The 23,413-nt window shown below is 41.3% G+C and overlaps 2 protein-coding genes and 1 long non-coding RNA gene across 8 annotated transcripts in view; 1 reads left to right on the top strand and 2 right to left on the bottom strand.

Annotated features, from left to right (window-relative positions):
* The window catches only part of ASB11 (ankyrin repeat and SOCS box containing 11), a 25,796-nt gene extending 16,969 nt beyond the window's left edge, over nucleotides 1-8,827 (bottom strand). The window contains exon 1 of one of the 2 annotated variants that reach the window (XM_081809141.1): nucleotides 8,056-8,827. In XM_081809141.1, coding sequence (XP_081665267.1) covers nucleotides 8,056-8,236 — 181 coding nt within the window. In that variant the 5' untranslated portion in view covers nucleotides 8,237-8,827. The remainder of the gene's footprint in view (nucleotides 1-8,055) is intronic. The other variant, XM_081809140.1, reaches the window with a different exon arrangement.
* Nucleotides 4,765-11,321, top strand: LOC145717890 (uncharacterized). The gene is made up of 2 exons (XR_014141395.1): nucleotides 4,765-4,920; nucleotides 10,226-11,321. It is a non-coding gene; the product is annotated as an uncharacterized LOC145717890 (long non-coding RNA).
* Nucleotides 10,781-23,413, bottom strand: PIGA (phosphatidylinositol glycan anchor biosynthesis class A). 5 transcript variants are annotated; one of them, XM_006739648.3, is made up of 6 exons: nucleotides 23,275-23,413; nucleotides 20,526-21,300; nucleotides 16,113-16,245; nucleotides 15,213-15,345; nucleotides 14,848-15,054; nucleotides 10,781-13,117 (listed from the first exon to the last, which is right to left on the bottom strand). In XM_006739648.3, exons 2-6 carry the CDS (start codon nucleotides 21,241-21,243, stop codon nucleotides 12,851-12,853), a joined length of 1,458 nt encoding a protein of 485 aa, XP_006739711.1. In that variant the 5' UTR covers nucleotides 21,244-21,300; nucleotides 23,275-23,413; the 3' UTR covers nucleotides 10,781-12,850. The 5 variants fall into 5 exon arrangements, with proteins under 5 accessions (XP_006739711.1, XP_081665260.1, XP_030890701.1 ...); XM_081809134.1 differs by lacking the exon at nucleotides 23,275-23,413 and adding an exon at nucleotides 22,905-23,262; XM_031034841.2 differs by lacking the exon at nucleotides 23,275-23,413 and adding an exon at nucleotides 22,773-22,913.

Here is a 23,413-nt window from a genome sequence, read left to right as displayed (position 1 = left end):
CTCACCTCTACCCTGAAAACTCAACAGCCTGGACCCCAGGAAGGAGGCTGGAGGATCAGGGGAAATGGGTTGGTTCTCAATGCCCTAGGTAATTGTCTCAGTTTCATTTTGGTCATGAGGCATATCTATTACCATGATGCAGAATAGGTATGGTTTTTCAGATGACACAGTCTTCCACAATTTCCTGTGGGCAGTTGAACGTGACAGCTAAGTGCGGAGCCCGTGGGGCCACACTGCCTGGGGTCAAGTCCGACCTCAACCCCTTTCTGCCGAGAGGGGCAAGTTACTAAAATTAATTTTGACCTCAATTTCGTGATCTGTAAAATGGGGGGTCTAGTAATTTGGTATTTAGCAAGTGCTTTGGTCTCAAAGTAGGCCAATAAAACACATCCATAATGTTAGGTATTCAAGGAACTTATGATTAATAAGTACCCATGGTAGGGTGAGTATTTTTTTTTTCCCTGTAATCACTTGTTAGTAAACAAGACTAACCAGCTTCAAGGGGCATTTGAGAAGTAAGCCTCTTTAAACATGCCAAAGGGCGATCATTTGTTTGGGATGAACACCTGTTCCAGTTTGTAAAATTTCAAACATAATTGTGCTCTTTGTTCACCGAATAGCATGTAACACAATTTGGATTTCACACAAAGGGTCCATCTTACCAACCTTTTCTAGGGGATCCTGATGATGCCAAGAATTCGGGTTTTTCTATACCTGTGACCTTGGCAAACACAACCCCGCCAAAGATGGGATTATGTGAGTGTGAAATAGCTTGAGGCCACAAGGACAGAGTGAACTTCTCCAACAGATGAGAACAAGGGCCATAAACATTTCAGTAGGCGCTCTTCCTATATTGCAATTCAATTTTTATCTTCTCTTACCCTTGGGGTTATGAAAAGATGCAAGGCTAGAATGAACTCTATGGGGTTGGATTGAAATTGGAGTAGCTGGTACGAAAAGGTGATTTTCAACATGTATGTATTTATGTTTCTATTCATATTTATATTACCTTAACAAGGTTTTGGAGAAATGGCTGATTCCGGGGCCAGGCCGGGAAAAATATAAGATGGGCCTTGAACACCTTGCCGGAAACACAATGAATGATGGGACATGTCAAAAAGACATGGAAGCTGGCTTGCAGGGGCTTCCCCTGGTCAAACATGGGACGACTTGAGCATCGAAATAAAAAATGGTAGTAGGAGATTATACCCTATCAAATGAAATAGGAATCTCTAAGTCCTCACTGATATAAATTAACATATACATAGCAAGGAGGAAGCTCTTCCTCATAGTAGAACACCAACTGGGAAATGTAGAAGAAATTGTCGAATCTGACTCGAGTTGTCTCCTCACAAAATAATTACTAGTTATAAAGGAAACACGGGCCATTTTATGGTGGAACAAAATTGTAGACACCACCTTACCCAGGGAATCAAAGTTAGCATCAGAAGTGATGGGACAGATTGGCACAGTGTGTCATGGGCGATGGGTGACATCACGTGCTGTCGGAGGGAATGCAACGATAAAAACACACCATAGCTTGTGTAATATTCCTGCTCGAGATGCATAACCCAAATCAAACCCCGAGGACACTGTGAACCAACTCACCGAGGGACATTCTGCAAAGTAAGTGGCCTGTAACCAGTTCAAGGAGGGACTGAGGAACCACTGCAGATGGCAGAAGGCTGATGAGACACAACATCTAAAGGCCCACATGGGATCCTTTCACTCTCAAGGACATTATTAGGATAGTTGGCTAAATAGGAATGCAGGTCTCTGGGCAAAGAGAAGTGGGAATTCTTTGTACCACTCTTGTAACTTTTCTGTCACTTTGAAATTAGTTCCAAAACTAAAAAGTGTGATACACACACATATATAAACTGGAACTAATTTATATATAAGTTTATCTGTACACACATATAATCACTGGGTTTTCATATTCCTGATACGAATGTGTGATGCTTTTATAAGAAAAACAGATAAAAATGTTAACAGGGAAAAAATCTTGTGCTCGTATCTCCACTTGTTCCTGAGTCAGTGAAAAGCTGATGAATGGAGTATTTTTAAATCTCTTTCGACATTTATAATTTGCATAAGCTGAGAATAATGAGATAATGAATGCATATAATCCTCAGTTAGTCAGCCCTGGTTTTCTTCTAATACATCTCCCCCTCATTCAACATGAACCGTGTGTCAGACGCGTCGCCCTCTTGCCTCATCGCTCTTGGCAATGGACACAGGCACTGGGGTTGGAAGGACAGTCTTCACCCACGGATGGCAACTCAGCCCCCTGACTAATGTAAGAAGCAAACCCACAGCCACAGCTCGGTTATTCTTTTGTTCCAAGAAAAGCCAGTCAACCCGAGTCACCTGAAGGTATATTATCTAAGTGTTTGATTCAAAAATAAAAACAAGGTTTACATGGTAACTTGCTATTATGAAATTAGAATACTAACATGAAATGGCTTTATTATTTTTAAAACTTACCTCCAGGTGGGCTGTGGCGTCCCCTTTCCTTCTGAGAAGCAGGAACCTTAACCACATCTTTGTCCTATTTCTAGTAACTTCTGTTACTCACCAGTCCCATAAGACCCACTGCACACATACAATGGAGAGATCTCCAAACATAATGTTGAGTGAAGGAAGCCAGACACCAAAGAGCATGTGCTGTGTGATCCCTTTCTCTAATGTACGAAAGGGGGCCCAACTCACCTGGGGTGTTAGGAGTCAGAAGGACCCCAAGGAGGGGCGGGGGTTGACTGGAAGAGGAAAGAGTAGGGGCCGTGCTGATAATATGCAGTTTCTGGCTCCTGGGAGCCGAAACCTGATCACGTTCACCTTGTGAAAATCCATGCAGATGTTCACTTAGAATTTGTGCCCTTGTCTGTATTTACAAAGTACTTCAATAAAGAGATTTTGAAACGACTAGTCTACGGGTCAGTCCACTTGAGCCACCTCTCCTGGTGCCCCTGTTAATGCAGCACCCTCTGACACCCCTGCCTCTGATGTCATGGGAAGCCTGTGGGGCCATCTTCCACTCCACCATGAAAGCAGGAATGGTGAGCTGTCCCTGGCTTGTCCCTCACCACAGGACTGCTCTCCGCTTCTCTTTTCCCATAGGAGAGGCCCAGGGGGGGCAGCTCGGCCCGGGGGGCAGCTCAGCAAGTTGCCTGAGCGGACTTCCACCTTGAGAGGGAAATACCAAGCTCCCTTCCTGTCAGGGTCCCCTGATCTCAACTGATATTTCTCCTGGAGCCCCCACCCTTGGCCTTCCAGAGAGGGAGCACCCCCAAAATGCATGCCAACCCATTTGTCCCACATGAAGAGATCTCACTTGCAGCAAGTGGCAGAAACAGTACCGAATTCCAAGGTTTTGTGACTTAGAACACCCCCTGCTCTGGCGTTAAGAACTACTAGTTTTAAATCCCGCCTAACTTCAAGGCCGATTTATCGGCCCAGGATGCTTAGCTCTATCCACCATCTACTCATACATAGCATGAAATGAATCCATTCGTATCACCGTCAATGTAGAACTCATTTTTGCTTCCCAGCTGGAAACAAAACCACTCTCAAGGGAAGTCACCTTTCTAGTCACATTGTTTTCCAGCACTTGCTTCCAAGGACCTTGAGTTTTCACACAAAACCCTTTCCAGCAACTCCACCATGGTGGGCTCTCCTGTTTTCCTCTTCTTATTCCCAACACGCAGCCTCTCACTCTTATCAATCTTGTTTTGCAAATTGGAGCTAATTGTGAGAAATTAGGGATAAAAGGTAGCTGGCAACTAGGGAGTTTTTCCATTCCTTTCAGGAAATATCAGCTAAGCTCTCCAAATAAACGAACGCCTAAGTAGGAATCAACCATTCTCTTCTAAGGCAGCCTATTTTTAGTCCCTTGGCAGACTGCCTGGGTCACAGGGCTGCAAGCACATTAGGAAGATAGTTTACTGGACAAATATGTTTACTTGTTCCTGATGAGGTGTATGGAAAATGTTCAAGTACTTTTTCATCCCCCCCCCCTTTGACTTTTTCTCAGAATATGATTCATATCTCTAGTTCTCAGATTCTTTGAATAGCAATTTCATGACAACTTCTAAAACCACAGATTTCAATAACAAAATCGGTTCCGAAGGAATACAGTTGTCTGAGTGCCAAGTATTCAAGATAAAACTTATTATGACTATTTAAAAAAAAATTTTTTTTTGCAATTTTCCCCTTCCTAAGTCCAACAAGTATTTAAGATTACTGGTTTATTATTTTTAAAGAACCACCTAACTGGTTATAATCTCTGGTGCACATGGAACAATCTTTGTTCTCTTAATTCAAGTTCCAAAATCATATGAACCAATATCTTCTCCTGTAGCATCTATCAAATAAAAAAATTCAAAAGGAATCTCAATTTTGAAACAAAATATACACAAGAGCCTAGCAGAATTAGTGGTATTTTAAGTCAAACAAAGGTAATTGGCAAAAACCCATATTATAATAATTTCCTGGGATACCTAAAATATTATACTAAAACTGAGTTAAAATGCATACTCTCTAGAACACGCAGTTCTTGTCAGGAGATGCACCATGGTCAACAAACATCTTTCTGTAGGGTGTTAGAAAGAAGGTGCCCTTGAGCCCATCACGAGCAGGAGAGCTGTGGGCTAAAGGTAACAGGGGGTGTGGGCAGAGCCCCTGCCAAGGACTGGGTGTCCAAATTTGGGAAAGCCAGCAGGCACTTGTGAGAGGTCACTCTGCAGAGGGTGGCTGGGCCAAGGCCTGAGAAGACAACCAGCAAAACTCAACAAGGGTAGAAAGCTAGGTAGAGGATTAGGCAAGAATGGACCAAAAGCAGGAAAAACCTGGTGGAAGGGGAAGGACAGGAAAAAGGAATCAGGATGTTGAGTCACACAGAGGCGTGGCCATCAAATCAAGGTGAGTCCTTTTTGAATTTAGAACAAGGTCAACTGATTCTAAGTGTTACACACTCAGACTCCAACTAATCTTTTACATTTGGCTTAACATAAAATTAAAAAAAAAAAAAAGAGTACAATAGTTCCACAATCTCTTATCTGCAGTTGTAAAATCGCCCACATTTTGAAAACCAAGCTTTCCCCCAAGTTTGATGCAAACTCCTTTGGCAGCTAAACATGGTGAGGACTCAGGTTAAGCAATTTATTCTTTTTCATTTGTATTTCCGCTTAGTGTAAAATATCAAATATAATACAGAAATAGAAATATCAAAATGTTTGATTATGGGAGTACTGTGAGATAATACACTGTACACGCCGTGCAGTCTTTCCAGTATCCCCAAAACTCCTGAATCCTGAACCACGTCTGGCCCAAGGGTCATGAAAACAGATGATCAACCTGTAGCTCGATACTTTATTTTTATCAAGTTTGATGACCAAGCCCTGGACTAAATATAGCTTCAATTCTGGCCAAATTAAGCAAAGGCGGAAAAATCATATACCACATCTGTCAGGAGAAAATGCCTGCAGAAATCTCTATGGGCTGATGGTGGGATCCAGTGATTCATCCGGTGCTCGAGATGCAGCACCAAGGGCCAATGACAATGTTTTAAACTTAAATACATAGGTATCTATAATTGACCAATTACACAAAGAAGCCCGAAAAATCAAAAAACCCGCCAGCCATAGTTTACCTCAAGTCTGGTAAGTTATTGACAAATGTAATAGTTTAAGCCACAAAGACATATTGAATGATGCATTCCAGAATATGAGAGTCCAGAAGAAAGCGTGCCAGGACCTATGACAGGCTAAACCATGTCCTGGCTGAGTTTTTAACTACCCTCCCCTTGTTTTTGACAGCTCTGATGATAGTTTACAGGAACATAATATGCTATTGGAATCAAGAAATTTAACCTTGGACTGAGAGACTTATTCTAAGTCAATTAGCTAACTTACTGATTAAATGTCACATATTTTCCCAACCGACATTTGTCTGACCCGTGAGCAGCAAAGAGAATTTCCAGTTTGAGCTGAAGACCGGCACAAAATTTTGTTCGTTATTTTTAATACATCTATTTTTTTTTTATTTATTTTTTTTAAAAGATTTTATTTATTTATTTATTTGAGAGAGAGAATGAGAGAGAGAGAGCATGAGATGGGGGAGGGTCAGAGGGAGAAGCAGACTCCCCGCCGAGCAGGGAGCCCGATGCGGGACTCGATCCCGGGACTCCGGGATCATGACCTGAGCCGAAGGCAGTCGCTTAACCGACTGAGCCACCCAGGCGCCCCTATTTTTAATACATCTAGCTTTAAGTATATAGCATCTGACTCCTAACAGTGTCAAAAGAAAAAAAACAACAACACTGTTTCTGGCATGCTGCTGCCTACATTATTATAGGAAGCCTTATTTACCACATCTGGATATACTGTCTATTATATATACGTGTGGGTGTGTGTGTGTATTCAGAAACACAGTCATCCACACACACATATATGTATACATAGAAAGGAAATTAAACTGAGAAATTGACATGTACTATTCTCCCCCGCCTCATTAATGATAATCAAAAAATACGCTTTTGACTTTATAACACCATGCTACTTGCAAATTAAATGAATATTATCCTAGGAGCTTGACCAAATGAGGACATTTGAGGTAAAGAATGAATGAGCTCTATTTAAGAAATCTGTATTATGGTCCAGACCTAAATCCAAACCATGTTTACATGGGTTTTGACCATTACCGAATCTTTTTAAGAGTGTACTTAATTCAGGATGACAAAGACAGAAACAATGCACATGAGCAACAGGACAAAACATTCTTAACATGCTCCTGCCAATATGGACTTTGTTGGACTTTACCTCATTTAAGCCGTGAGGAGGATCAATCTACAAGAACATCCACACTGTGTTACTGAAACTCTTAGAAAGCCCCTGCCCACACTTACATATTAAATTAGAAAACAGATTTTCAGATCACACTTAATTCAAAATGAAAGAGAAACTTTTTTTAAAACAGTCTAAGCAACATACCTCCCTGAAATGTGTGACAAATGTAATCCCCGAAAGAAATCCTCTTTCCACATTCCGGGCCTTCTGACACTTCCTGAAACTTCAAGATTCTCTTCATTTCCCCCAGTGAACTGAAGCATTCTGAGGCTTTGCCTTTGGAGGTCTTATTTTTGGGGGGGATGAGACTACCGTCATTTAGTGTCTTCAAACTTAATCTACTGTATTGGAATCACATTGCACAGGTCTATTTTGAAAGAGAATCCCAGGTGCAAATTGACATGGATACTAGATCAGGAATGACATCATCCTGGAACCCCTATGAACACTAAGAATACAGAGGGAAATGGTGAACTCTGTTTACAAATAAATACTCCTCTATCAAGTGACCATCCCAGCAGTGACAAGTGTATCTGATTCATTTACTTTTGTGGCAATTCACTCCAATTAAGGTGAATCATTTCTTCAGAGAACTGGAAACTAAACCCTACAGAGCATGAGATTTTAAAATGTTTTTCCCAAATGCTGGCATTTCATATTAGAAAAACCTTTGTTGGCAGGGCTTTGCACAGCGCCGTGTATAAATGGGTTTAGTGCAGGGTTTCTCCTGACAGTGATGAGTAGCTAATGGATTCGAACTGCAAATGACAACACAAAAATATATATAGCATGCCACATTTGCTGCTTTAAATCAGATTTACTGGTCATTCTATTTCCTGAGGAAACTTAGTCTTGTTAGAATGCATTGTTAAAGTTTGCTTAAAAATATTAAAGAAAATTATTCCATATAAGTCATTCTTTAGGTTAGTAGAAATGAGGTTTCTGCAAATACTCTTAGAAAGCCACTACCCTATTTACTTCTTAAATAAGAGCCACTAACAGAACTACAAACTTGCAAAAAATAAAGCTGAAAATCCTTCAAATTGGTGCAGTCAAAATCATTTGCTACTTTAAATAATAATTTTTAAAACTACCCACACAAAGCCAAAGTATAAATAAAATCTGCCCTCTAGAAATATTATTCATATGAACTATCTAGGAGGGTTTTTTTTTTTTTTTAAGTTTTAGGAGCAAATCCGTGTATTTTTACCTGGAATTCCACCATAGATCTCTTCTGCTATCCTAGCCGCTTCTTTTCTATTTCCTTTGACGATATAGAAGTGAGTTAGGAGAGCCAAACAAACTTTAATTAAAAGTTTGAAGAAAAAAAAAGTAGCAAACATTGTAATAAAAATGTTTTTAAAGCCATAGGAAACAGGACTGTCTTCCATTTTGGCTTACACTCTGTATAGGTTCCTGGTACTGCAAAATCTCACTGAGTTATAATTGGTATCATATGACATCTATTTTCAACTTTCTAGCCCTTGGTGCTCCTGTTACTGAGAACTCGCTCGTACATTCTAAGCTAACTGTGATTTGGCGGCTGCGTGTGCAGTCTCTCATAGCAATGTGGAATGAACTCCAGAAACTTCCTTTTAGACCTGCATTCCTTAGTGCTATTTAACACACAGGATTCCTGGCCAGATCTTTTTTATTCCTAAATCCCAATTTGTGCTACATTATGTGGGAAGGCAGTTATTGGAGAGAGAAAACAAACTTCTCAGATCCCATGGGGACGGAGCAAGTTACCTGAAGTGGGAAGAACTGACGCCAGACCATTTCATTTTCTCTTCCTCCTGAGGTTTTTGGGGAGATAATGCTCCAATCTAAAATATGACCATCTGAACAAGACCATTTACTCTAAGGCAGTATTTAGTAAAGGGCCCCTCTTGGATGCCTCTCCAAGTGGATGTGTCCGATTGAAAGCATTAGACCACTTGCTCTCATGGTCTCATCCGTGACAAGGTCTGCCGGCAAAGCCCATCATGCGTTTCCCATTTCAAGTGTCAGTAAAGGTGGTGCCTCGGACTGGAATATGGGCGCTCTCCTTGACTGTGGAAGAGTTACAGCAAAATGGATGAAGAAGATGCCCTCCATTCTGGGTGAATTACCCAAAGATTCTATGTATCAATACCTTCCCTCGTTGGACAGTTCTCTTCCAGCCCTAACTCTTCAACGTGTGTCGGCGGGCCAATACAAGGGAAATCAACTTCTTGTTCATTTCCCTCACCTACAAAAATTAGATGAGGAAAATCCAGGTCTCCTCTTTCATTCTTGGCTATATTAGATTTTCAAAAATCTCTACAAACTATTGAAAAAGGCAAGCCAAAAAAAAAAAAAAAACATTGCAAGAGCAGACTAAAGAAATCTTACTTACTAAATGCTTTATGCAAAAAATATGGGAGTTTCTCATAGCACTCAGGCAAATTAGAATGACGACCTCTATGAGAACTGGCTCCCTATAGTCTGGGGAAAGGCTGATGTGTGAGCAGACAGCCTTGTGTCACAGTATAAGCTGCGTCCATTTCAGTGAATTACAGAACCAGGGAAGATCCGGTGCAGTTCCCAAGCCCAAGAACTGAGATCAACATACAGGGTTTCTGGACCCAGCTTAGTCCCGACCTACAGCTTCCTACCTAGAGAGTGCCAACATAGGAGAATCCGCGAACACAAGCATCTGTGAACACAAGAACACTGCCCTCTAAGAAGCCCGTCCTTTACTCAAGTCAGCCCAGTGACATTATAGGATGTTATTCAATCTTGTTCGGGCCTTAATCTTCATTTAAAACATGACTGTACTTTCTGTGTTATACACCAGAAAAGTTGGCCATCAGGAGCTCGGCTTTTTTGTAAGGTTCAAATGGATGTCTATGCTATTTCTGAGAGACCATCTTTAACTACGTTTGAGCATTACATCTGAGATGGGCACAAAAGGCCACTGAAGTAAGGGGTTAATTCACAGCATCCTTCACAGACGACATCCTCTGTGGCACCACAGTTTGGGGCCAGATAATTCTTTGTTGGGGGCACGCGGTTATCCAAAAGCATTGTAGGCTATCCAGGAGCACCTCTGCCCTCTGTCCACTCAATGCCAACACCCCCACTCCCATCCAGGGCTAACAACCAGATATGTCTCCAGACACTGCCACGTGTCCCCTGTGGGTCAAAATCGCCAGCCCCCCTCCTCCCCTACCTCCTACCACATCCACTTAAGAACCACTGAGCCATAGCCAAATATAAAGAACAAAGGAAAATCAACTCCCCAAAGTACTAGTGAATACAAATTAAATTTTGTACAGAACTTGAATTTTTAGAATTTCATATTTAAAAAAGCCCAGCCACGGGATGATACAATTTAACATCTCGCCATATTCTTTCAGGAACGCGGAGAAGAAGAGCCCTTTAAAAATCCTGTGCAAAAGTAAACACAGACCTGTGATACCCTGACTTTGCCAAAAATGAGTTTTGGCGGAAGATAAATCAGAACATACCAACGTAGAGGACTGCTTTCCACTGCTTCCAACAAAAGGGGTGGGAGAAGCTGGGCTTCTGTAAATGAAATCAAAATTCAAATTCCTTTTAAAATAGCTTACAAGATAGAAAGTGTAATTATGTAGTTTGCACACACAATAGCTTCTAGATGTATTCACTTGTCTCATGCGACAACTCCAGCGCAGGGAAAAACAGGGCTTGTGTGGATCAGGACACAGAGGCACAATTCAACTTGCTACTCCATGAGTAGAGACAACGTACTCTAGAAAGAAAAGATGACAGAGTAATTCATCATCTGAAGGACAGTTCCTATTTTACTAACAGACCAAGCAACACATCTAATGGCAGTGAAAGAGCAAGCAGACGAGGGAGGGGGTGGGAGTGGGGCACGGTTAAACGAGTAAAATCATATTCTCTTCATCAAAGAAGACAAACTCAGAAAATTGTCAAAATGTCATTTTGGTCTTTATTTTTGGACATGTAGTGTGTTTTCATAAACCAGTTTCATATGTGCTAGTTTTTGTAATATCAAAAGAAATACAATATATTTTTCATAAATTCCTCATCACTGCAAGTTCACGTTCAAATAAATGTAAGTAGCGGGGTCGAACAATATGGTTCCACATGTTGACCAGTGCAACACTGACAGTTACAATTAAGGTATCCAGGAAGCCTGAAAATTAAGATTTACTAGAACAAGCAAATTTACTTCCCTTTGTTAAAAACAAAGGACTAATTTTGATTTACAAATTACATATTTTACATGCAAGTTGACATCCCATTTCCATCTGAAATGAATGGCCATCTCAAAAATACGCTGAGAAACAAAAATGTAAGAACAAATAGTAGTATGCCCTTAAAAACTGCTGAAGCGAATAAATAAAAACACAGGTTAGTTTCTTGCTTTAGCGTGCATATTGGCACTGTTTATTTCATATTTACATAAATCAGTTTCTGTGCATTAAAAATCCCAATAAGATTTAATGGTTCGGGTCAGTCCATTTTTCTTTAACAAAAGATCCCTTAACTTCCAGGTTTTAAGAATCGCACTCGCGCATTTGTGTTTTGTGCCAAAACACAAATCGTTATTTCTTACAGATCAGTGGCAACCGGTTAACAGGCATGTTAAGATACTTTTTAAAAAAGAAGTTTTATGAGCGTTGTCGTTAAAAACAAAAGGAAACCAATCCTGTACAGAACCCCAATACTGCCAGCAGCTTCCTAGTGCACCACAAGCACCTCTTTCTTTGGATTTCACAGTCCTTTATCACAAAAACGTACTCTAAGGAGTTCAAGGAGTTAATAAGACACACCATGTGGATAATTTGGGGTTTAAAAACCCATGGCTCTGGGCAACAACAATTACAGTTAACAACAGACAACCACAAAGAGACTGTGTTCCTACAATTTTCAGACTCAATTAGCTATCAACAGAACATACTGGGGTGAAGACTCCTGCACACTGACAAGACTTCTCAGACAGCAGCTAGGCCACAAGTGAAGGGAAGTGACTTCTATCAAAGGTAGCGGAGGGGAGCAGCTGAGTTGGAGATGGCACAGCTCGTACGTTCTGCTCGGAAAACACGAAGGCATTTACAGAGGACTCAGTGATGCCGGGGAAGGCGCGGAGGGTTTCTCTGCTCTGTCGCCAACAGTGGTATTGGTCCCTAGCATTCCAGAAGCAAGAAGCTTTTTCACACACACAAATTAAGACGAAGGCTCTACCTAGGAGAACGCATACGACAAGACCGAAGAAGTAATCGGAGTCTGCCGACCATTTTTCCTGGCATTGAAAGCCTGAGCATTTTTGGCATGTTAGATAGTTTACCATTCCATCAACTGTGACTACAATGAAGTGAGCCATCTGAGCGATAAACAAAGAGCATCTGAATGTGCCCCTGGTCCTCAACAGCACGAAGTGTCTACTTCAATGTTCCACACACAGTAGGAGATGCTTAAAACATGCCAATAACTGATGGACCATCTTGCTCAAGAAACCTGCTGACGATCTGTAACACTGAGCGTACCAAATAAACGTCTAAGAACATGACCTCAATGACTAAAATGTGTCTGAACAGGACTCAAAAAGAGTTCATATCGTTGTTGTACTTCCCAAAAGAAAACCTGTAAACATCTGGTGAATGTCTAATTGATGGTAGAACATTTAAAATTGGCCCAAAAATGCCCAGAAAACATTTGGCCCTTCAGCACCCAAAGCTCCCAAAATATAATTTTAAAACATCTCTGTTAGAGGGATTTCAGTAGTCTGAAAAATTTCATACCTGAGTGGCTTCAATGTTCTCTCCTAAGTCTTAAGTAAGTTAAGTGCAAGGAGTTTCTACACTCAGGAATTGCATAAGTTTTTATCTTTCCTCAAAATAAAACATTGAATGATATAGAGGTAGCATAACTTACTAAATTAACTTTAAAAAAAAAGAAAAAAGCAAGGTTATTTTCCATCGTCTTACTAGGACTATTACAAATGTGTAAAACCTTACAATCCAGGCTTTCTTCTACCTGGGTTTAGACATCTCATTATTCTCGCCCCCTTTTTTACTGTAAGGATATTGATGAGTCCAGGCGCCCTTGGGCCCTGTGGCATCTATTGCGACATCGATGAGAGAATCTGGAGTCATCCATCTCAGGAAAAGGAGGAATAGAAAGTTGAATACAGCCAACAAAGCAAAAATGCAGCCTGTTACTGGGCCACAGTGAGAGATGAGTCTGTCCAGTCGTTTGTCCATTGGTAACACAGCTTCTCCTGCCACGCGGTCGTACACCTGGCGGGAGAGAGGCCGAGAGTGAGCACTCTGACCCACAAGAAACAACGACCTGCACGGACCAGGGATGCTTTACAGATGCAAACAGGAGGCGCTTACATTTCGTTGCTGTTGTTTTAGTAAGGACGTGATTAATGAAATTAAAGTAATTATTGCCATGTGATTCAACACGTATGGAGTGCTGATCCTGGACAGAACACTGGGCTAGACACCGCATCACACAGAGACGAATATGCCAGGGCTCCTGTCCCCTAGGGGATCACCATCAATTTTAACCAACTACGAGAATTCCAAAGTCCTGAGAAGTTGGAACCGCTTTTCGGGTCACCTCTGTCGAGGCCATAGTTAATTCAGCAGTGACTTCCTGAAGCAGGACTGGCCTTCTAAGATTCCTTGATTCGGCTGAGCAGCTCTCACGGCTAGCTGGCAGACATCAACCACCATCAGAGAGCTCTAATCTAGTGCGCTGCTGAGTACAGAGAGGCTCTTCTTTCCACAGCCACGGGAGGCCGTGTTGCTGAGCACGGATGGTGAGACTATACAGAACCATTTCGTGGACTCCAAATAAAAGGAAGGGGAAAAAGATGGGGGAAATTTTAGTAGATGGCATAGGTCAAACACTTTTGGCAAACAAAACAACGTTTACCACTGAGAACCGGTAGTAGGTGGCTTGCTGTTTGGAAGCGCTGCTAAGCACAAAATTCAGAAATATTTTAAAAACAAAGATCCGTAAACACACTTAGTTCCAACACATAAACGAAGCCAGCATTTATCTGTTTCGATTGCATTCGAGCATGACTTGTGGTCACTGTCACACAGTGGACCTGTGAGCCATCTCCTTTGGAACTCAGGAAGGCTGGGACGTGCAGGGCGAGCTCTACAGGCCAGCAGCCTCTGGAAAGGTACGGCTGTTTCCAGCTAGCTCTTCTACCCTCAAAACATCTGGGATACATTTCAGTCCGAATTATGCTGAGACTGGTGAATTAGAACAGTTGACAAAGTATGTTTCCAGCGTGAACTCCAATTTAATTTCTTCATCAATTTTCTAAATAAGCACAGTTAAACTACGGAGGAGGAGTTGAAAAGGATCGAAACGGCCTGTGCAGAACAGGTAGAATTAAGAGAGCAACTACAAATTCTCTATCGCCGCTTTTTATTTGTGGTATTTCCAATATCTGTCACGTGCATTCTGAATCCTAACTTACTATGTTCTCAGTCAGCCCAGAGATGCAAAAATCCTCTTCCCATAGATAATCAAGGTACTTAGCCAAGGTGACGCAAGAGTTTTGGGAAGGAGCCTGAATTAAACGTTTGCAAGTGTTAAAGTTGCCGCCATCGGACTAAGCAAAACCATGTATTTTCTAATAGACCGACATGCTTTAGAATCAGAAATAGCCTCAAGAAAACGTCTAAGAGTAGATTTTAGTATCAGTTTGGCCTTTAATGGTTGTGACTTCTAGAAAATTCGGTAACTTCCTCTATGGCCACTTTAATGAAAGGTCTAGATGGCATTACTGCTATTTTCAGATGTCAAATGCAATGAGTTGACTAGAAACTCAGCCTAGCATACACCAAAAGTAGTACACAGTGCATTTCTTTTCATCTGAAGAGACTTCATATACTTAAGCAACAGAAAGGGTAAACCTATACAAGAAAAAGCAAACGTGTACGTGAAACGCCAAGAATTTAGACACAATCTTCAAATACCCTTTGCTTAGCACATGACATACTTTTTCAGTTCTTTCCGCAACATTCCTCCAGGTGTAGAAAGTCTTTACTACGTTATGGATATTTTCGGGAGCCGGCAATGCTCCTGACTTCAGCTGGGAAATCGCTTTTTCCAAACCCTCGCACAAGGACTTGACGGAAGGCTCACACAGAATGATAAGATTTTCTGGAAGTACTTCAGGAATTCCGCCAACCCTGGTACTTACAACCTTAAAAAGAGAAAAAGAATATACAATACACCATAGTTCATATCTCAGGAAAATCAGCAAAACTAACTTAAATTAAAAGTCACTACAGAATGCATCTGCTCATTTTTCAGAATAACAAGTACAGGAACCCCAACATGTAAGCCCTCAAAGCTTTTTACCTGTAAACCACAACTGGCTGCTTCCACAATCGCCATGCAGAATGCTTCGGTAAGGGAAGTATTGAGAAAAATATGTCCTTGAACTAAGACATTTCTAACATCCTTGTGTTCTAAGGCTCCCAAGAGACGCACTCTGATTTTTGAAATGAAAGAAGAAAAGAAGGGAGTGAAAATCATGCTAGAAAATAAATATTATTTAGAAGCCAAGTGTGCTATTCACATTATACTTAGATCACTGCTGGTTCTGATGTTTTCTACCGCAAAAGATTAATATCCCCAAATTCTGATCTAAAAGAGTCTTTTAAAGCTATTTGGTTAAAACTCATGCAGCTAACATATTTCTAACTTTTGTCACGCATACAAATTTCATCTTCTCCAAAATTAGTTGGCATTTAGTGAAGATATTAATATACTTTGGTGAGTAATTATTAAAGAGTCATTTCTAAACAGAAAAAGGCCCCTTTTAAATTGACGCTTCACAGCAAACACCTTTCTAAGTTACTGAGAAAGAGAAGTATTTGAATCTGTGTGTGCAGGACAATTTACATGATTTGGGCCATGCTATACAAATCACAACTCAGCAAGGCTTGAAAATCTACAAACATTTCCAAAGTGGTTGTTTTGTGTGTGTGAGTGTGTGCGCGTGCACGTGCCTTCCAGGGTACTTCCAACCATTGCCCCTAAAAGTCAAATAATATTGGACTAACAAAAAAAATTAAATTGTGATTTGTTAAAATTAAGGTTTCCCATTTTACACACACTTTTTTAAAATAGGTCTCGTGTTACATTTTTTCATCAAGTGCATGTAGGAGAAGCTGCCCACTTAACAGACACATGTAACCGAAACTGAATTTAGGTAATATATTTTCTCACCCAAGACAATACAGAATCCATCAATACCTGTCATGGAGCTGGTACCTTTCTCGTACTTCTTCCAAAATGATTCTCTTAGGTCCCTCTCCTCCAATTATGAAATTTAAATCTGGATATTTCTGACAGAGTTCAGGTATTATACCACTAAGCAAATCAGTCCCTGAAAATATAAAATAAAGTTGAATGTTGGAAATTGTAACATTTAAACTTAAAAAAAAAAAACAACTCATCAGAACTGAGAAACCACTCACTTTGAAAAGTATTAGCTATGCCCTCCTTAAGTAGAGAAACTAACTCTCAAACCTTTCCTGGGAAGGTGGAGTGTCCAAACTACCAGTGGTATCCTAAGAGTTGCAATTCTTAAAGATACATACACTGGCATCCATTGTTACCCAATACCCAGGCTATTCTGTTTCATTCTAACGTAATATTCTTAAGTTATTCACTTGTGTTTACACATCACCTACTTCTAAAAAAGGTATCTGACGTAGCTAACATTTAAGTTTTCTACAGAGCCTGACAGCTGACTGGAGATCTAGGTCTTGTCCCAGCCATTTTATGAGCAAGTTCTTTGATTGTGGGAAAGTTTTCTGATATAGAAAATGAAGAGACCAAATGTATCTGAAGTCCAAGGTCTCTTCCAGCTACAAAATTTCTACATGTGTTCCACTTCCCACCACAGGAAGGGGCTAAGCAACAAAGTGTAACTGCAGCCTCCACTTTGTTGAGAAGGCAGTTTGTACAGAGGATCTTGTAAAGAACCAACGCCATAGTAGTAGTCAAAAAAAATTTTTTTTTTTAGTATCAGCCAAATTTAAGAGCAGTCCGTCCAAACCTGCCGTACATAGCCCACTTCCCTTGAAGGAGAGTAAATGAAGGTGGCAGGACCTCAACTGCCAGATCATTATAGTCCAGAGAACAGAAGGGTGCATCTTGGTTCCTTTCTTTAATGAAATACTTTTCTTACAATACGTAAACACAACCTCAGGTTAGAAAGCAGTAACATAAACCATGCCCTACCAGTCTGAAAGTGGCTATCTAAAGTGACAGCAATGTTGACACTATTTGGGAATTTAGTTCAGTAACAACTATCAATTGGACACATTCAAAAGTAAAAGTAAATGTAAAATAACCCAGTTAAAGTTTATTAAGAAATGCATACATACACAAGCACATACATAAGAATTGCACTTTTTCTATCAATCTTCCCAAGTACAGGCAGATGAATTATAAAAAAAGATGGTGGGAGAAATCATTTATGCGGGGTCATTTTTATTAAATAATTCAAAGTAAGGATTTAAGTAAACTCGGCCAGTATTTTCAAAATATGATTGCATTAGCAAACATAAATTCACATGCAGCTTTTCTGAATTGTGAAGGTTTCTCATTAAAATCTTAGCTATCTTTGTTTCGAGACAATTACAAAATCCATCAACTGGATTTCTACATAAACCAGAAGGTGGCTTAATGACTTTTAACATTTAGCTTCCTTTAATTCTTTCATTTTCTTTCTTTCCTTTCCTTCTCCCTTCTAATACAGAGGTTGAGAACCCATTCTTCAAATGAAAAATGCAACACATATAGAGTAATAATCATAACTGCTGATAACAACTAACATTTACTGAGTGGTTACTACATCGGGCTATGTCCCTTAAGTGCATTATGTCATTTAATCCTGACAACTACCTTATAAGAAACAGAAGTGATTAATATTATCAATGATCTATAACATTATTCTAAGAATAAAAGGTTTCCCCAAACAATAAAAGATACTCTCCTGCCTCTAAGAGGAGTCTAACACAATGGAACATACAAAAGGGCTTTCAATTGCCATAGTCACACAAAACAATGGACAAAGGAAAATCATGATTCAAACTGCTTTTAAAGCTCAGTCTAACAGTATTTCAAAGAATCTAATCAATCTACATATACCTAGAAGCTGGGCCAGAGGTGAGGGGAACAGGAGACCTGAACTCAAGAGCTGAACTCATGTTTGTCATCTCTGATACTTACTGTGTAACCTGAGCGAGTTACTTACCCTCTCTGAGACTCAGTGTCTTTGTCTGTTACATGCAGATAACATCTACCCTACAGTTGTTGGGTCAAGTGAGGTACTGTACCATGCACAGGCTTTATCAACTGCAGAATATAAATGGAAGCTGTCATTACCACCACAGCAGGAAGTGGGCTGTGCCTGCGCATGCACAGGGCACCGGGAAACCCTGACTGAGAGCAAAACAGGCTCTAGAGGAGGAGGAAGGTAGCCAGAAAACCTGGGGGCTAAGAACTGGGACTTATCCGCTCTCTCAATACGTGGCAGTGGGCCTTTGAGAACTGGTCCAAAGGAACACCTCCTAAGGAAATTAATTAATTGATAAGTAACGGACCAGAAACACAGCTACTCACTTTTGGGCTACGGATGTGGCCGTTCCTTCTGAGAATGTTACTTTTTACACGGTGCCTGGCATATGGAGAGGGTTCAGTATTTGTCAAAGTACTGAATTTGAGAACATGACAGGCCATACCTTCACTCTGTGGCTGGTGGTTAGCTCAGCTGGTTAAAATACCATCACTAGTGAAGTAAAGGTAACAGGTTTAATCTTTGTACAAATTGTTCATTTTGCTCTGATCCTCGACCATGCGTGCATCATACGCTTGCTCAGCTAGCTATCTCACGAAGATATACTGTGTGATTAAAAGACAAACTAGGCACATTTTCTAAGTTACAACAAACACATCACCAATATCCCAAGAGGGATGCAAACAGAGAATGCTGGTCCATTCACATCTTCTTGATTCAGGAATGAAAGCACATCACAAGAGCATGCCTTCACCCCAGAAAATGCAGTTCAGCAGTTTTCCCACCAACCTCCGCTTAAGTGGATTGCTGGATCAACCAAGGCTCTGTTCCAAATATAAAGCCTACTGACCAAGGCCCATGCGTGGATTTCAGGCCAGTCCCTAGCACACCGGGACGCTGCTGATCCCACCGCTGAGCTTCGTGCTTACCAACAATCAGCTGCATTTGTCCACGTGTTTGATGCCAGTTACACTTCTTATTGCATTGGGTAATTTAGTTAAACAGCACATAAACTGACAGAATAAGTTTCTATGAAACTAAGCTGAATGGTTCGAAAAATCCAACAAAGCAAGGTTACGGAAAAAAGCTCTAGTCAGATCAGGGGGTATCTTAAACCACTGTATAAAACAGAAGTACATTATTTCATATACCATTACATTCTCACCCCGCTTAAAAAAAAAAAAAAACCCAAATTGGCAACTATAAATTATGCTTTTTGAAGGAGATTGTGCCAGAAAGTTGACGCAGCTCCAAGTGGTAGACCAGTAGTCTTACGCCTGCAAGCCGACATCAGACTGTTGGCAACTCCGTGCACGTTAATAACATTTTGAGTCAAATTCAAGTATTTAAGGAAGGGTACATGTTATTTTTTTAATAATTCCCTACTTGAAGTGACAATTTTGATTACTGGACAGGTTTTCAAATACCATCCAGAAGACCAGGTAGGTTTTGAATAATCAGACTGTTCCAAGCTTCTAGTACCCGAGGCTCTACGAATGCTACTGCGGTGTCCAGTAAGTGCTGCGGAGGCACTAAAAAAAAAAAAATCCTCCTTGGTAACGGCAGACACTTATCAAATACCAACTGGCCTAAGTACTTCAGAGGAACCATCACCGAACCCTTACAAGATTCCCCTTGTTGCCCAAATCATACAAAGGAAAAAACTGAGACTCAGAGACGTTAAGTAGCTTGTCCTCAATCACACAACGGGATGCAGCCAGGATCAGACTCCAGGCTGTCTAATCCCCCTGCCTTCACTACTTACTTGCCTACATGTTCTTAATGTCTCAATCTGTGACTAAATGAAATAGACAAGCCGCAAAACAGCCATGTGTGGGACAAGCTCATTGATTTTGAGGGTATGCATAAAACACAGGAGAATTGTAAATCAAAATATTCCTAAGGGTCATCCCTGAATAGTACAGTTACAGCTGACTTTAGTTTTCACCCCTGTGCTTTTTCTGAGTTTTTAAAATACCTGCAATGAAAGACATGACTTTTGCCATCAGAAAGGGCTACATGGTGGGCTCAGCCTTTTACTTCTTACCACACATACACGGCTGTTTTAACTTTAAAAAGACCTGACCTATTAAACAACATCAGATTACGGTTTTTATTTTTAAGTAACTATTAAAGCATCAAAGGTGGGGGGAGCGGGAAGCATTCACCACCATTCCAAAAATTTCTTTTTGGATGTATAAGACAATATTAGACCTTTCTTTGCTATATTTAATGCAGAAGTAGTTATAAAACCATAGAACAAAACGAAAAGCCAAACAATCATTACATTCAAGTATTCAACAGCTTTCTACAAGAAAAAAAAAGTCTGTGCAGTGCAATTGTAGCTATCATTTCATTACCTTTTCTGTAAACAAGTCTGCTGACAACAACAATAGTTATTATACTATCATGCCTTCTAAATGGGTCTGGAGTGAAGTCAGTAGGATCTACAGCATTAGGAATGACGGACACTATTTCAGGATTCAGTGCTGCTCTTAGCACAGTGTTTTCCTTACTAGTGTAAGAGACACAAATTATGTGATTTGTGTCACAAAGAGACACAGTTAGAAGCTTGTTTGTGAGCACCGAGCTGACATCAGCAAATCCGAAAAGGGAATGGTCCGTGAAGACTGTCTGGAGCCCCATTGTCTTGGCGTGGAAGAGGGCATCATGGGCCATGGCAGAAAAAGAACTATGTGAATGGATTATTGTGACTCTCTCCCGAACAAATATGCACCTGAGCAACGGCAGACTATGAAAGAGGGTCGTGGCTGTAGATTGGTTGTACATGACTTTCAGAGGCAAGTAATAGACTTTGAGGCCATTAGTGAGGTAACGGATGCCTTTCCGATTTCCATAAGCGTGGGTGACAATGATCACTTTGTGCCCTCTTTCAATCAGGCACTGAGAGAGCTGGTAAATGTGGCTTTCCACGCCTCCCATGTTAGGGTAGAAAAAGTCCGACACCATGCATATGTTATGGGTGCGGGTCCTACATGTCGACAGACTTCCAGGGCTAACACGGGAGCGCACAGCTGAGGGAGGCTGGCCATGCCCACCTCCTCCTCTATAGGCCATGCTGAGATGGTTTAGGCATCTGTCCTCAGTGCAACTCGGTTATGTGTCGTCTAGTACCTGAAAGAGAGAGTAAAACAAGATCTCAGCTCAGAGACAAAATACATTACCTTTTCCAAATCCAGATATAAACACTGTTTTATGCTAATGTAAATTTGCTAGCTTTCCCCCGAGAAATAAAACACAAGCATATAATGAAATTACTCACCTGACATTTACTTGCTTAGCATTTACTCTGTGCTATACAACAAAACTAGATTGCACAACGCCCTTACATTTTAATTTTGCTTTAAAAATACTGCTACACATAATTTTTAAAAATTAGTTTGTTACACCACAGTACAGAAGAATGTGCTATGCTAACAAACCAGTTCATTCCAATAATTAAATATATGGTTCTTTCCAGAAAAAGTTTGCCAACCCTGCTCTAGAGCTTAGCCACTGATGCAACGAATTTCATACAATTTTGCTATTCACTGTGTGGCTTATACTAAAATATACCTGGAGCTAGAAGTGTCTTTTTGACAGTAGCTTCTTCAAGTATCACCTACAGCACATGCTGCTGACACCCATCTACGTTTTCCTCTTCCTTATTCAAGGATGGCGATAAACTGCTTTCATTTTCTTAACCTTTCTTTCAGTTAAGTAGGCCTTTCTTCCAGAAGTGTCCCTCTCTTTGGTTTGAAGTCTAAAGATAAAGGCTCAATTCGAGATGGAGTGGATCTGGGGCCATTTTCTACATCTAACGTAGGAAATATTGATCTCAGGGGTCCTCTAGATCCTCATCAGCACAAAATGCCCACTCAGTACTCAGTACTATCACAGATTCTTACTTTTAAAGCTAAAGCGTGTCCTGGAAAGCTAGTGAAAATCTTCCTCAGATTGACAAATGAGATCCCCACAATTCCGGAAACTGAACTATACAATGGAAAGCCATCCTAAGGTCTGAGTTTCTGATTTCACCTGCAAACTCAGGAAATGCAAAGTAACAGCCTGTGTAAACCCTTAATTATCTCTTCTTGCCAACAAAATCATCTATATTTTAAATATATTCTCAGAAATACTCAATAAGTGTTTGTTGACCTGAATTTACTAATTAAGATTCAAGATTACCAAATATTGCGATTCTTCAGTTTTGTACTTTTAAGTGGTTTCAGTAACATTTTCTTACTGTGGTTTGTCACCTAAACATGAATTTCCGGTGGTATTCAATTTAAAAATATGAGTGATTTTAAAAAAAGGGTAAAGAACCACATGAAATTATCTGAAGTTTTGTCATTAACCTGCAAACGTTCTGTGAGGAGTCAGCCTACTTCCATCGGGTTATCACACCTAACATCTTTATGGCGTAAAAGCTGAACAAACGGAACCACCATAGAATCTTAGATTTTAAAGCCGACGAGAGGCTTGGAGATCCAGGAATACCTCCCTCGCTTTACAAATGAGAAGCCGAACAAGTTGAGCGATTTGCCCAAGGTCTCCACCCAGCCACTAAAGTGGCAAATGCGAGATGGCCGTAAATTTACACCCACCATGGCCAACGAGTCCCTGGGCAGTCAGCAGCAGAGGCTCCCAAAGAGCTTTAGGGAGACCCTGCGGGGGCGTGGGTCAAGAGGACGGTGCTTCCACACCCACACCCTGGGCAATTCCCCGGCTTCACTCACTGAGAGGTCACCGGAGAGCGCCAGGGCCAAGGAAGGGACGACCCTGCTCAATCAGCGACCCCGCTGGAGTCAAGCAGGGTCTCGCCAGGCCCAAAAGGAGGAGGATGGCCAGACAGTGGGCAGGGGTCTGAGGCTGGGGGTCCCAGAGCCCTTCACCCTGCCCGCCTCAGTCTCGGCGGAACCGGCTCCAGCGCGGCCGCCCCAGCGCCCCTCAGCCCCACTCGACTCCAGAGGCTCTCGACCCCGACTTCCGAGCTTCTAAGCCTCGCCAGGTTCGCCCCTTCCATCGCCGGCCACACTCCCACGGGTGCAGCCCAGTCCCATCCGGAAGCGGCCGAGAGTGCCGGCGCAGGGTCAGACGCGCACTTACCGGCGAGTCCCATGGCCGCCAGTGTCCGGACCTCCCGCGGCTGCAGCCAGAGTCCCACCCCGCTACCCCGAAACACCAATCCGAGGCGTCCGCGCCCGAGCGCCGCGCCCCCGAGGCGGCCAATCGCAAAGATGCGCTG

The sequence above is a fragment of the Leptonychotes weddellii genome, chromosome X, assembly GCF_054177405.1.
Source record: "Leptonychotes weddellii isolate Sample4059 chromosome X, ASM5417740v2, whole genome shotgun sequence".
NCBI classification, from domain to species: domain Eukaryota; kingdom Metazoa; phylum Chordata; class Mammalia; order Carnivora; family Phocidae; genus Leptonychotes; species Leptonychotes weddellii.
Note: the sequence above shows the minus strand (reverse complement) of the source record. Positions and strands in the feature narration are given on the sequence as shown.

Excerpts from the sequence above, each read along its gene's own strand:
- PIGA (XM_006739648.3), bottom strand. The coding sequence starts at position 21,243 with ATGGCCTATAGAGGAGGAGGTGGGCATGGCCAGCCTCCCTCAGCTGTG. Across the intron at positions 15,346-16,112 it reads AGGTACCAGCTCCATGACAG|AGTGCGTCTCTTGGGAGCCT; the intron begins GTATTGATGGAT and ends TTCAAAAATCAG. Across the intron at positions 15,055-15,212 it reads CAGCCAGTTGTGGTTTACAG|GTTGTAAGTACCAGGGTTGG; the intron begins GTAAAAAGCTTT and ends TCTCTTTTTAAG.